We start from the raw sequence: 13,546 nt of genomic DNA, 5'->3' as shown, positions 1-13,546 counted from the left end.
TCGGCATCGGCCGGCCGTGATATATATATATAGATATATGTGCGGCTGCCGCCCGGCTCACACCGTGGCTCAACATTATACCCGCGCCCCTGCGTGCCGTCCAACACTTGCAATCCGTCCGGGTCCCCAAAATAAACCCTTATCTTCCGAAGCAGAGTCGATCGATCCCACCCGATCGAGTTCTTCTCTCTTGGTTGAGACAGAAACCTGAAGCGAAACAAAGGTCGTCGTCCAACTCCAAGCAGATAGCAAAGATGTTCTTCATGGGGCGACGTTTCGCCGCTTACCATGGCAGCAGGTTCGAGCAGACCTACCGCTGCTACCCCGCGTCCTATTCCAACAATCCACACCTGGAAGACGGCGACAAGGTGATCCTGCCGGCGTCCGCGCTCCATCGCCTGACCCTCCTCCGCATCGACTACCCGATGCAATTCGAGCTCCGCAGCACCGCCGCCGAACCCCAGCGCACCTCGCACTGCGGCGTGCTGGAGTTCGTGGCGGCGGAGGGCAGTGTGATCATGCCGTGCTGGATGATGCAGAACATGGGGCTCCGGGAGGGCGACGCCGTGCGCTTGCGGAGCGCCGCCCTCCCCAAGGGCACGTACGTGAAGCTTCAGCCCCACGCGGCCGCCTTCCTCAACGTCTCCAACCCCAAGGCCGTCCTGGAGAAGACGCTGAGGACCTTCTCGTGCCTCACGACGGGGGACACCATCATGGTCTCCTACAACAGCAGGAACTACTACATCGACATCGTCGAGACCAAGCCGGCCGCGGCGGTCAGCATCGTCGACACGGACTGTGAGGTGGATTTCGCGCCTCCCCTCGATTACAAGGAGCCTGAGAAGCCGCAGCAGCCTGCGGTCGTCGTCGTTCCTGCGAGCACCAAGGCAACTGCTGACGACGGCGATGTGGTTAAAGATGAGCCAGAGTTCAAACCGTTTACTGGTTCTGGGAAGAGGTTGGATGGGAAAGCCTCGAAACCGCAAGCAGCTGAGGGTCCTTCCACTGAGGCACAACGTTCTGCGTCTTCAGATTCAATCGGAAGAGCAAAGCAGCAGCAAACGTCTGCACCGGCGGCAGCTTCGTCTGGAGCGAGCAGTTCCAGTCGTCAGAAACCAGGAAAGCTTGTGTTTGGTTCAGGTGCGACAAGCAAGGTAATAAGCGGTAAGGAACCACAAAAGGCTGCGGTTAAGCAGACGGAGGAACCCCCCAAGGACGAGACGCCCAAGTTCCAAGCCTTCACGGGGAAGGGTTACTCCTTGAAACGTTAGCTGCTATTGCTGCAATCTTAGACACTAATCACACTACAGTAATCTCTCGCGCATGGTGTTCTTCTTGCGGTGGTCACCATTACGTAGTCGTAGATAGGAATCGAATCATGTAACAAATTAATGCTTGTCTTGATGGAAATAGCACTTCATCGGCTGTCCCGTGGGAGGCTTCTTGATGCCTAAGGGCACGTACAACAGTTTAGACAGCTGCTGTCTGCGAACAATACCATGTCACGTATAGACAGTAAAACAGACAAGTCATACAATGATCTGTCTATTAAGCTGTTTGCAAGGTATTTAATTCATCAATGAACACATAAATTTATGGTGATCAAGTATAAATTTGATCTTTGTATATCATTTTGTTGTTTGTTTGAGGACAAATGGTGTATATCGTTGAAGAGAATAAAATCCTACCTTAAGGACTATAGCATAACTTTTAATTTTATTTCATGTCCTTCCAACCTTACTAAAAGAGCTTTCTATGATTTCTATCTTTATTAAGGGCCAAACTGTAAAATGATAGGGATCTTCCCGTGCCTCCCATATCTCTCAGTTGTTTCTCTAGATCTCTCTCCACCATCTCTCGATCCCCCTCTGCCGTCTCTTGATCTCTCTTGCTCCTACCACGGTGGCAAGCGCCCAGCGGCAAGGGACTGCAGCACGGCGGCAGGCATCCGGTGGATCGGCTTGGGCAGCGCGGTGTTCGGTGGCCGGCGCGGTTCGGCTTGGATAGCGTGATGCGGTGTCCGACAGCGGCTGGTGGCCAGACGCGCGCGCAGAGGCAAGTTACTCCTCCATCGCTGATCTTTCTTCCCCGCCAAAAGATTAGCCGCAACAGATCGAGCAGCGTTGTCGACAGGTGAAGGTGATGCATACAACGCCCGTCGACCCGTCGAGTGGTTATCGGAGCACGAGCCCCAGCCGTCGTCTTATGAGACGACAGCTCTCTTCTCCCCCTTCATTAATCACTATTCATGTCAGCTTGATTCCTCTCAATTTGCTTACGTGGAGCTACAAAGACGGCATCTGTCCGTATGTTTGACCAAACGCACGCTGGCTGCCGCAGAATAGCGATTTGTTAGGTCATGCCAATTGGCATTCAGTAGAAAGGCTTTGTTAAAAAGTATGTCCAATATGTTTCTCGAAATGCATAATTCCTGGTATATCACCACTAGGGAATGCGCCTTTAGTATCAGGTCCAAACCCTCCTTTAGTACCGGTTGTGCAATCGGTATTGCTAATTTGGGGACCCTACCCGGTCGCCACCGTATCACCGTCGGCCACCCTTCCTCCTCGTCGGCCAAGCCTGGTCCCAACCCTTGTCCCCGCTGCCTCGCCTCCCCCGCGACCCCCTGCCGGCCCCTTTGCCTGGCCGGCCACCCTCGCGACATGCTCTGCTGGCCCCCTCGCGTCGCCAGCCACCCTCCCAGAGAGAGAGGTGAGGCCACGCACCTCTTCCTGCCACACCGCCACCCCTTAGATCCTGCTACCCCCGCCGTGCCTCCATGCTCTACCGCGTTGTAGATCCCACTACTCCACCCACCATCGCCCGCTGCTGCTCCACGCGTCGTCGCCCACCACTCCACTTCTGCGCTCCCCCACCACCGTGCTATCGCCTAACCTCGCCCCACCACCGCTCCTCACTAGCGTCGCAGTGAGGGGAGCGCGGAGGGGAGAGGGGAGGAGCGCGCCTGGAATGGGAGGAAGAGAAGCGACCGGGCACTGTTGGCCGTCGTGGGAGGAGAAGGGAGAGAGAGGGAGAGTCACAAGCAGATAAAGCGGTGAGGAGCGGACGCGTGCGGTGGACTTCAATCCAGTGAAGTCCAAATTTCGAATCCCTACCCACCAATTAGTACTGGGTGGAGGCTTTACCCGGTACTTAAGGTTGCCAAATAGTACTGGGTGAAGTCCCCACCCGGTACTAAAGGCTCTCATACACATTAGTACTGGTTGGAGGCTTCAACGGGTACTAAAGATCACCCATTAGTACTGGGTGAAGCCCCCGGTACTAAAGGCCCTAAGGCACACTCCACCCGATACTAATGGGTGACCTTGAGTATCGGTTGGAGCCCCCAATCGATACTAACTGGGGTCACGGAGGGCTCTTGGGGAACTTGCCGTTAGATTCGATACTAATGTGAGTATTAGTACCAGGTCAAAAAACAACCGGTACTAAGTCTCGGGACGAATGCCGAGTTTTCCAATAGTGTATAGAGAACTCTTTTTAATTTTACAATTTTTCTATTTGGAGCAACGTAGCCAACACAACGTTTTTGAGTTTGTTGTGAAGCTAAGAAAAAACGTTTATATGTGAGTTTGTAGTCAGACCTTCAAATTCTACAAAATATTCAAATGAGAAAATATATAGAAATTATAGCTCTTAACGATACAACTTCGTAGTTGGCAACTTTTAAATTTGAAGCCATGTAGATGTCCAAATAATCATCCTAAGATTCGCCCCAAAAGATCAAAAATGAAAACATAAACTCCTTTAACATTGAAAATGGAGAATTTGTTTGGATGATAAGATGATCACGCAAAGGAGGAGGTCCTGGGATCAAAGCATCGAAATATTCCATGCTATTTGGAAATGTGACAAGTGAGAAAGAAATACCCTCAATTCTTCTTAAATATTTCTTCTATGTTTTTTCTTTTGCTCGATTCTATATATACAACCGGACAATGGGTCTAAGGCCCCGTTTGGGTCCAAGGAATTGGAATCTATTTTATGGAGTAGGCTAATTTATGTTGGAATGTGGCATTCCACAACTTTTCCAAAGTTTAGATACAAGCCTATCTTAAATTCATGGGGTGGGAGATGGAAATTGATTCTATAGATTATGGTTATTAGATGGAATTCAATTCTTATAGCACGCTCTTAGACTCGCTTCTCTATAGTAGAAGTGCAGCATACAAGTATCTCTCCCATATCACCAACTATAATATACAACTATATTCCACATACAATTATATTAGCTTAATTAATTTGTGTCTAAATTATGATTATTATAATGGAATTCAATTCCAATGATCCAAACGGGGCCTAATATTTTTACTCAAACCGCTAGAAATTTCGAACCTACGAAATCCCAGTAGGTGCTGTCGGGGAACAATAGTGTGGCGGGCAGCTGTTTGCAGAAGCTTTTAATATACAAAAAGGCTGATTACACAAGCTAATCAGTGGCCTCTCTACACACAAATCAGATTTAACTATTAAAAAAAGATAATTTCTTATTTGATACCGGAAAAAATCATGCTTCCCTATTTGACCCTGAAAAATAGGAAGGAATGAAAGCAGATGTACAAAATCCCGTTACTGCCCGTCCATTTTTCTATCCCATATTTTGAGCTATATGAAAACGGGATGGTAAAGTTCAGTAATAGCATGGGAGTACCGGGAACGGAACGGAATATGGTTGAGGGGTTCGTGGGATCCTGTTTTCAGCCGGGATGATCCTATTCATCCCGTTTCTAATTTACAGCCTTCATCTGCTGTTCAGTCCAACAGGCCCAAGAGGCAAGGAGGCCCACGCTGCCATCCTTAACGCGCTGCTGCCGGGAAGAGGCCCACAACGGCACACTGCCGTCCTCAACGCGCAACCCGGGCAAGAGGTCCAACGCCGAGGGATGTCCACCGCCGTCCGCCGATGTCTCACTCTTCTGTCAAAGGCAGCAGCTGCGGATCACGTATGCAGTTAGCACACGCATAGTAGCACATAGAGAGTGATATGACATAGCAGTAGCTCACTTGCTCTCTTTGTTGATTCTTTTACACGAACTAAGAGAAAGACACTTGCACTTTATTTGTGTTGTGATAAATTAAACTAGTACTACTGCCTTGTGGTCTTGTTTATAGTGAACTTATTTGTCTTCTGTTCCACATCGTATTTATGTTTCACTGATCTACTATTCAACTTGTCAAGTTATCACTTATCATTGTGATTTGCAAACTACAGTACACTATTAGCTTGCTGACTTGCTGTTGCTCAGTTACTGGCTGGCGCCTGGAGCTCATGGTCACCTGTTGGCTGGTGCAAGTCAGCAACAGTAAGCTGCAAGTGCAAATGTGCAATGCAAGTGCAGTGTGGCACCAGTAGTGTATGCATAGGAACTGTCATCCTGGTATATGGTCCCGGTTCCCGACCATTTTCGTTGTATTTCCACCTGTATTTGTTCGTTTTCGTATTCCCATGTATCCCGGTCCCCATCTCGCTTCCGTTCCCGGTGAAAAAATATGGTACAGGTTTCTGGTGAAAAAATATGGTACAGCACATGATCAGGAGGTTTTTCCGCCCGTCCCGTCCATTTTCATCGCTACCACTTTAGTTTTGTCACTACCGTGAGATCTGTTAGGCATTGCCGTTAAGTAAGGTTGCCATCCGGGCAGATTTTTGAGTTGTGGACCAAAATGTCCTTGGTCTGGTGAATGTAAAAATCCCCTCACCCGCCGCGCGCCCCGGCCTCCACTCTCATATATATGTCCTCCGCCCCCCATAGCCGGCATGAGGAGCACCCCGAGAACCGATTCCTCCACGAGTGGAGCGTTGGCGGCAGCTCAAACCTCGATGGCCACCTTGCTGCGGCAGTGCGGCGTGGGCCATGTGCACTTTAGGGATTCAGGCTTCAAATCCCGCAAGCAGTGCTTCTCCATGCGCCCTCCTCGTCGCGGCGGACCTCTGGGCCTTCTTCTGCCGCACTGGAGTCGGAGGCCACGTCCTTGGCTAGCTAAGGAAGAAGTCTCTTTCCTCTTCTCATTTTGCTTGGAGGTCCGAGCATGCAGGTGACGGCGCGTCGGTGGTGCGCCTGCGCGAGGACGAAGGAGGTGGCGGCGCAACAGGCCTTTCCGTGGCTTGCTTGGTGGGATCCAGTAACTCACGTATTATTACTTGGCTTGGGCTAAGGCAAAGGTCCAATGAGTAACAGTTCGGCCCAACAATCTATATTATTTTTTATGTATTCTTATTTTGTGGAGTTTTATATTAGGCTAAAATAGCATGCAGTATATTAAGTATATATTTAATAATAATATTTGGTATGCCCCACTCGTCAGCTGCTCAAATCATGCTACCTCACCCTGGTATCGGAGTCCCGTCGATGAAACTTGCGCTTGCCATGTTGTTTGTCTACATGCCCAAGGGTAAAAATGTCTTTTCAGCTAGCAGCTAACACCGTTACATGGTGAATTGGATGGCGATGTCAACTAAGACATGAAAGTTAGAGTTGATATCAAATAAGGAACTTTTTATTTTCCAGGGTCAAATAAGGAAGTATGATTTAATAAGGAATTCTCTAAAAAAGAAAGAAAAACGATAGCAGGCTGCAGGCCACAGTCAACACCACAGGCTGCTAGATTGGGCTTGGGCCTTGGACCGAGAAATTGCTGATGATGACACAGCCACACAGGATCCATCCAATCATGATCCATTGATCCAGGCCCCATCTTCAGCAACCTCCCACCGGAGTGCCGAGAGCCCTCAAGTGTCACTCAGTAAGTCGGTATTGTTGACTCGTTCTCACCACTAACCCTATTCACCAACAATCCTATCATTGCCAGTTCTGCTTGCCTTTTTGGCCCTCTCTCTGACTCTGAGCACGCGGCATGATGAAATCCAGGGGCCACACAATATGGCAATTCCCGCGCTCCCACAAACCGCACACGGGACTTTTTGTTACTAAAAAGTTCTTTGCACCATGGACCATGGATGTTGATGAGCTAGGCAAATTCGTTTGGAAGTGGTCGACCTCTTGTACTTGATGCTCAGTAAGCACCTACCAAATGTTCTACATTGGTCAGATCTGCGAAACAATTTTGGAAATCGAGTGCATCCGACAACTATCGCTTCTTCATTTGGCTTGTCTCCACGGTTGTTGTAGGACTTCAAACAAGGCTTCAAAGGCACAATCCTCCAACCATAGACTTTGACCTTATGCCCTTTGATGAGCATGAATCTACTGGGCTATCTTCTCTTGAAGTGTTCGGACAGACAAGGGACAACAGAGAAGACTTGTAGCATTCAAAGAAGCAGCCTACATGCGTAGGTTTACCGTCATCGGTAGATTCCTCTCTGACATTTCCGGTGGATAGTGGCTGCAAACGATGCAAGATCATGTTTTGACACCCTGCCAATCCTTGGGTGGCTACTAAGACGAGAGCATAGGTGAAAATATCCCAAGACACAATCCTGCTGTGCATGAAGTTTCGTATAGGATGATAACGGAGCATATAGATTCTGTAGAGAGAAAATCAATCCTCCACTTTTCCCTGCAACATTGCCTCCTAATTGCAAATATCGTGGAAAAGAGTCGAAATTGGATAGAGCATGTTTTTCAGAATTGTCGTATAGGTCGGTGTAAGTAGTATCACAGTTTCATGCAAAATCAACCAAAAGGGTGGCTCCCCTCCCCTCCACCCCTCTTTCTACTTTCCAATAACTTTTTAAAATTATCTAATAAAATGTGTGCATGGCACCTCCTGTCAGTTTGCACGGCATTTTGTTGGATCACCTGACAGAGCCGAAGCAGTCAACACGTTCACGCGTGGACGGCGGATCAGGCGTCGCACGGCACGACTTTTGGTTGGACGTCGCCGACCCGTCCGGTCAAAGCTTTCGTTCGCTCTCGAGTCTCGACGAGCTGTTCCGGCGCGAACATGGTGGCTGAAAGGGAATTTCAGATCCTGGAATCCTGGAAAGAAGCTCAGATCGTGTCATCAAAAGCAAAAAAGAAAAGTTGCTGACGAAGAAAGCTCTGCCCATCTGTTCGACACGACACGACTTGAAAAGAAAAGCCAAAGTGAGCGCGCCTTGATTCTTCTCGACCCCCACGCGGGTCGACACGTCAGAGGGAACAGGATAGAAAACAGGAGCGGCGGGCGGGAGCAGGAAACCAAGCTACAGTGCGGAGCTAGCTAGCGGCGCCGCCCTTTGCATCACTTTCCCTCCCCCCCGCATTAAACTCTCCCCAGGTCCGGGAGCTCACTCCCACACAGCTCCAAGATGGTCGGCGGCGGCGGCGGCGGCGGAGGAGGAGGAGGGGGCCAGGCCGCAATGTCCCCGGCGCCCAGAGGCGGGAAGCGCGGGAGAGGCCCCGAGGAGGATGTCTACGTCGACAACCTCCACTCGCACAAGCGCTACCTCACCGAGGTCCGTCTCTTCCTCACTCCCTGTCACGCACACAGTTGGCTCCGTGACCGTGATAATAGGTGGTCTTCGCGTAGGTTTCTTTCGATCTGAACCGAGTGTGGGGCCGCTCCGTTGGATATGCGGGAATATGTTCTTGGATTAGTACGAGCCGTGGACTCGTTTGCTTCTTTAGGAGCTGCAATGTGATGCATAATTAAGGCAGGGCTGCAGGAGAACTGATTGTCCTGAGTGATATAAGACTCTTCGATCAGTCCCAGTCAACTTCGTGTTATACTAGAATTGGCAGAACACTCCCAGATATAAAATCTCGGTTTCTCTGGTTCAAGGTGGTTACTGAATTCCTAAATTTAAGGGTCTTGAAAGGATTTGGGGGAGGAAAAGAGCGTTTCATTTGCTGGTCCTCTCGATTGAATTCCATGTGCCTTGTTTGCGCTGTGCATTTCAGTCAGTGTAATTTTGTGCCAGTATCCTGAATGATTGTAAATGATGAAATGCTTTCGTACCGGTTATCTTACATTATAGTAGTCCTGGAGGTGTCATTGATTGGAATTTGTACTAAATACTACTAGGTTCAGCAGAAGGATGGAGAGTTATTCCGTTTTTTTATTCACCAATAAAAGGGACTGTCGTGCTGAAATCAACATATAATAGGCACGTTTCTAGATAAATTTAGCATATATACATAGGTATCATGCCGTTCACTAAATGTCAGATCAAATTTCTGGAGGCAGCAGCTATATGTATCCATTAGCGGCCAAACATCAATGCTAAACATTGGGATAAACCCTGATTATTTCCAGACGCCGGAGCTATTTGTGTCCATTAACCATATATGATTCCCTTTTTTCGGATCTTATAAGTCCTGAGGATACTTTAACTACTTCAGTATTTTACTTGTGATAAATATCAACTGTTTCTCCCATCCTTTCAGTGTTTCGTTTTCTTTTGGTAACTTTTGAATAGGCCCTTGCAGATAATGGCATCCAGCATGAATGGATTGTCTGTTGGAGATTCAGTTGCTGACAACATCATGGTTTCCCCAGTGAGGCTGGAGAATGCTTCCTGCTTTAGGTATCCATACCTTAATTAACCATACATCCTTTCACGCGCATTGTCCATATAAGTAGATATGCATGACAAGTTACAGCTTCTTATGATAACTAGACCACAACATAACATGCTGTATTTCTTTGGTGGGGTTCTTCAATTTCTCCTGTAACTTCACAAACTTAGATGAGTTTAATATGCAAAAGCAGATGATTCAGGTCAGGTCAATGTGTTTCAGTTTAAACGAACTGAAAAGTAGATGATGCCAGTTGTATTTTGTTGCTTTCGCTTTTTTTTAGCATGGGGTCAGATGGATGTTGCTTTGAACTGATCTCTATGTTTTGTAACTGATTATTTGTTTTTTTCTAATGTTAATTGGAGAGCTTCTTCCGTTTTGTTGCAAAAATATGTGGTAGGTTATGCAAATTGTCATATAGGTTTCCATGAAATTCCCAAGAAGTTTTATCTTAAATAAGTGATATGCCTACCATTGAAGGACAGTTCTTCAGTTCATTTAAAACTTTGTTTGGATCAGTTTGGATGGTGGGATTCGAATCTGCTGTGTAGACTGTAGATTTGTGACTCAGACCCTACATTAATTGGGTCATCCGACCAGCAATGGAGCATCAACTGAGATAACGAGCAGCCAAGATGAAACTTGGCGTTTTGAACTACTTTCAAACTGGTTTGACTATTTTAGTCATCTGCAGCCCTGCTAGGCCATCTGCAGATTTATACTATCCGTGAGATTAACATGTCACTCCTATAGCATTGTTTCAAAAATTCAGTTCAGGCACAGGCTTGGTTGAGTTAGGTTTGTCTAGGTCTAGGACAACATTGCTCTTATGCTGAGCTTAGGCAAGACTTGTCACATGTGTTGATATACCTAATGGTCATACTACCAATGGTACGTAGAAAAGGAAGCATGTCTTCTTAGATTACATTTTCATTAAAATAATGTACTTTTGTCACCATCCTTCCATCTTATCACCTGTAGTGATGTACTTTCATAAATGTCGGAAACTGAATTTCATTGTAGGACCTTAAACATTGCTATAAGCCTAGTCCTTTATGCACTAATTTTGCAAAATGACTGGGCGTGCATTAACTGCATTTCTATGTTAAGCCTGTTGCGAGGCAAGGAACTCATCATAGTTATTACTAGTTTACACTCATTACACTAACTTAGGTAAAAGTTGTATTTAGATCCTCAAATTGAGAAGCACCTATGAGCAATATACACCACAACATATCTGACATGTCCAAAGCGTTGCATGATTAAGTGTCCGATTGTGTAGTGCATTTGAAGAATTCCTTGTCGCTAATACTTGGTCAGTAGAATTTAATCAGTTATTTGTTTTCGGCATCAGAGAATTGTCCGATTTGCACTAGGAGCTTGAGAAAATTGTAAAAGAAAACAATAATCCTTGGCCACCTGCCTGTAAATAATCCTTGGAAAGAATCGGAAGCCATGTGGTAACTTGCAGTGCTTACTTCGATCACACTGTCATTTCAACCAATACCTAAAACCAAATGGATCTTGATTACTATGTAAAATATCCTAGATGTTTATCTCTGTTTCAAAATATCCTAGGAATGTATCTCAGATCTTGTTACCAACATTAAATTATATGGATTTTGCATGTCAATTCCTTTAACACTCCAATGGCCTTTTATTTGTTTTATCCTACCACTTTCTATTACACTGTTCTGGATTACATTGTGTCATGACTGTTTTGTTTGCATCCTTTCAGGGATGAAATGATCACTCAGTACTCACCTATGTCAGAAGAGTCAGATGATTACCGGTACTGTGACACTCAAGTAAATACCAATGGTAGTCAAACTGATGCAATGAGCAGCCCCTCAACTAGTCCAATTTCATCTCCTCATCGATTCCAGAAGCCACATACTTGGTTTTCTTCTGCAAATCCGTACCCTCTCCCAAGCTGCTCCCTATCAGCAGTGGTCTGCGCGCATGCTCGCCGTAGCAGTGGAACTGAACATGAAGGTCGGATCCCATCTTCGCCTAATGACATGTGCCATGGTGGAGACCTGAGGCGAACTGCGCTTCTGAGATCAGTGCAAATGAGGGTGCAGAGCCCCCATCCATGTGATCTGTTGTCCAGCAGTGGACATGGACAAGAACAAGAGGGTGATCATGTACATGCTGATGAGCTTGACCATGATCAGAAACGAGCTGTGGGTGTTCAGTTGGATCAGAGATCTTTCTCTTGTCCAAAGTCAATCCAGGATGCTGAGTACCAAAGCCCGACAAACTGCGGCCTGCGTTCGGACCATGATGTGGATTTTGTTGAGGATCAGATTACGGTGTGACCAGCCCCAAGATTAACCATGATAACATCTCCGGTGAACCTTGTGTCAATGTGAATGGGCTATTTGTGAGGGATATGAATACCTTATGGGTCCTCACTGGTTAGGATGCAGGTCATACCTGACAAGTGGGCCCGCCCGACCGTGCGGGCTGAGGACATAAAGTTATTTGGAGTCACGTTAAAGCAACTAGATAGTTTAAATCTACCCGGATATCATGGGATACGTATTGTAATCCAACTTAAATTACCTTCCATGTAACTACCGATTAGATTCAAATTGACTTGTAATTCTGGTCGTCAGCCTATATAAGGTGGTCAAGGTCACCCCCCAGGACAACTCATCTCATCGATTCCAATCTCGCACAAAGCAATACAAATCAGAGCACAGGACGTAGGATGTAGGATATTATTCTTCGGAGGTCCGAACCTGTCTTAAAAACATTCGTATCCCTTTGTGTTCTCGCGATTACCTTTGAGATCTTGGTTTCGCCATCATCCTCACATACGAATCAATTATTTGGGTAACCTTCTAGTGGACTGTCAGGCTTATATTCTGGTAGTTGGCGCGCTAGGTAGGGGTGGTTGCGAGATCTTTCAGGCTTATATTCTGGTAGTTGGCGCGCTAAGTAGGGGTGGTTGCGAGATCCTTCTGGCGACTTTGATGGCATCCCACCCGACGTTGTTTTCTTCAAGAGCATGGAGAATTTTCTCGCGCTTCCCCACCCACTCACACCCTTCGACAAACCGGTCGCACCGCCAATAAGATCAATTTCCAGCTCGGTGAAGTCTGCGTCCGAGCTGATTAGCAATAGCTACATGGTTTTGAAGTCGATGCGAAGAAAAAGGAAATCGTAACAGCCAGTCACACGGATACGCATCAAGTCACGACGAGATGGAGTCAATGAGCTCCCTATCCGAGGTCAAGTTGGAGTCCAAGCCGAATAAGGAGATTTCAGCAGCTGGAAATCAATTTGATGGCAAATTACTACACGTACACGGAAGCCTGCAAGAGAAGTCAGCTACGTACATGTGTGCCATTACCGTCCGCAAGGAGCTGTTGGAGGATTAGGAAGCCGTAAGCGGATGGTTCCCCTCATGCTAATCTTCGAGCTCGCGACTTGACGACTACTTCGACTACTCATCTCAACTAGAACCTCACGTCATCAACAACTAGTCGGAATCGACTCCGACTAGTCAACTTCATCAACAACTATCGCGGCTTCATCGACGACCGCCACGGCTTCATCAATAATCGTCCACGAATTAACCGAAGTCTTATTTACAATTACATATTTTACGACTTCCGTATACTTTCATACGCCTCGGCTCCTCTATGTCTCTGTGACTTTTGCCGACCACCTTGGTCATACCCCGACCGCTTATACAACTTGGTCCGCCCACTAAACGGGCAGTCGGGGTTGCGCCCTTCAAGTGCCTAGCGCACGCTTTTGCTTTTCCGCATAGTTTTGATTGCTTTGCAGCTTGTCCATCCCTCTTAATGGTTGCTAAAGTACTCAAGTAGCACACGCCTTAATCCATGAAACCTTGACTCATCCTACGCGTCTCCTGTATGCGAGGATCAGGTCAGTCCCAACGCTATAGCCTGAGATAAGCCGTCTTCTCCGTGAGCAGTGGTCAGCAGGGCTAGGTGCTTCAATGTAACAGGCTAACTACCTGGGAAAATTACACGACCTACAAGAGCAGGACGTGTAAGAATTTAATTCTACAGTGAATTAAACTTCCGAGT

At 47.1% G+C, this 13,546-nt stretch overlaps 2 protein-coding genes across 3 annotated transcripts; both read left to right on the top strand.

Annotated features, from left to right (window-relative positions):
• The first annotated feature begins 254 nt into the window (after positions 1-254).
• On the top strand, positions 255-1,271 carry LOC101772854 (ubiquitin fusion degradation protein 1 homolog). Its single transcript, XM_004968643.1, has one exon. It carries the CDS (start codon positions 255-257, stop codon positions 1,269-1,271), a length of 1,017 nt encoding a protein of 338 aa, XP_004968700.1.
• Positions 1,272-8,020: 6,749 nt separating this feature from the next.
• Positions 8,021-12,123, top strand: LOC101772447 (zinc finger homeobox protein 3). Of its 2 annotated transcripts, none has more exons than XM_012846152.2 (3): positions 8,021-8,416; positions 9,380-9,487; positions 11,218-12,123. In XM_012846152.2, the coding sequence occupies exons 1-3, from the start codon at positions 8,370-8,372 to the stop codon at positions 11,798-11,800; spliced, it is 738 nt and encodes a 245-aa protein (XP_012701606.1). In that variant the 5' UTR covers positions 8,021-8,369; the 3' UTR covers positions 11,801-12,123. The 2 variants fall into 2 exon arrangements, with proteins under 2 accessions (XP_012701606.1, XP_004968699.1); XM_004968642.4 differs by having other exon boundaries at positions 8,022-8,416; positions 9,390-9,487.
• The last annotated feature ends 1,423 nt before the right edge of the window (positions 12,124-13,546 follow it).

Source organism: Setaria italica, chromosome V (genome assembly GCF_000263155.2).
Source record: "Setaria italica strain Yugu1 chromosome V, Setaria_italica_v2.0, whole genome shotgun sequence".
NCBI classification, from domain to species: Eukaryota; Viridiplantae; Streptophyta; class Magnoliopsida; order Poales; family Poaceae; genus Setaria; species Setaria italica.
Note: the sequence above shows the minus strand (reverse complement) of the source record. Positions and strands in the feature narration are given on the sequence as shown.

What these genes read in the sequence shown, in the direction of transcription:
- LOC101772854 (XM_004968643.1), top strand. Translation starts at nt 255, where the DNA reads ATGTTCTTCATGGGGCGACGTTTCGCCGCTTACCATGGCAGCAGGTTC.
- LOC101772447 (XM_004968642.4), top strand. Translation starts at nt 8,270, where the DNA reads ATGGTCGGCGGCGGCGGCGGCGGCGGAGGAGGAGGAGGGGGCCAGGCC. An exon ending in ACAAGCGCTACCTCACCGAG is followed by an intron (nt 8,417 to 9,389) that starts GTCCGTCTCTTC and finishes AGGCCCTTGCAG; the next exon opens with ATAATGGCATCCAGCATGAA. An exon ending in GAGAATGCTTCCTGCTTTAG is followed by an intron (nt 9,488 to 11,217) that starts GTATCCATACCT and finishes GCATCCTTTCAG; the next exon opens with GGATGAAATGATCACTCAGT.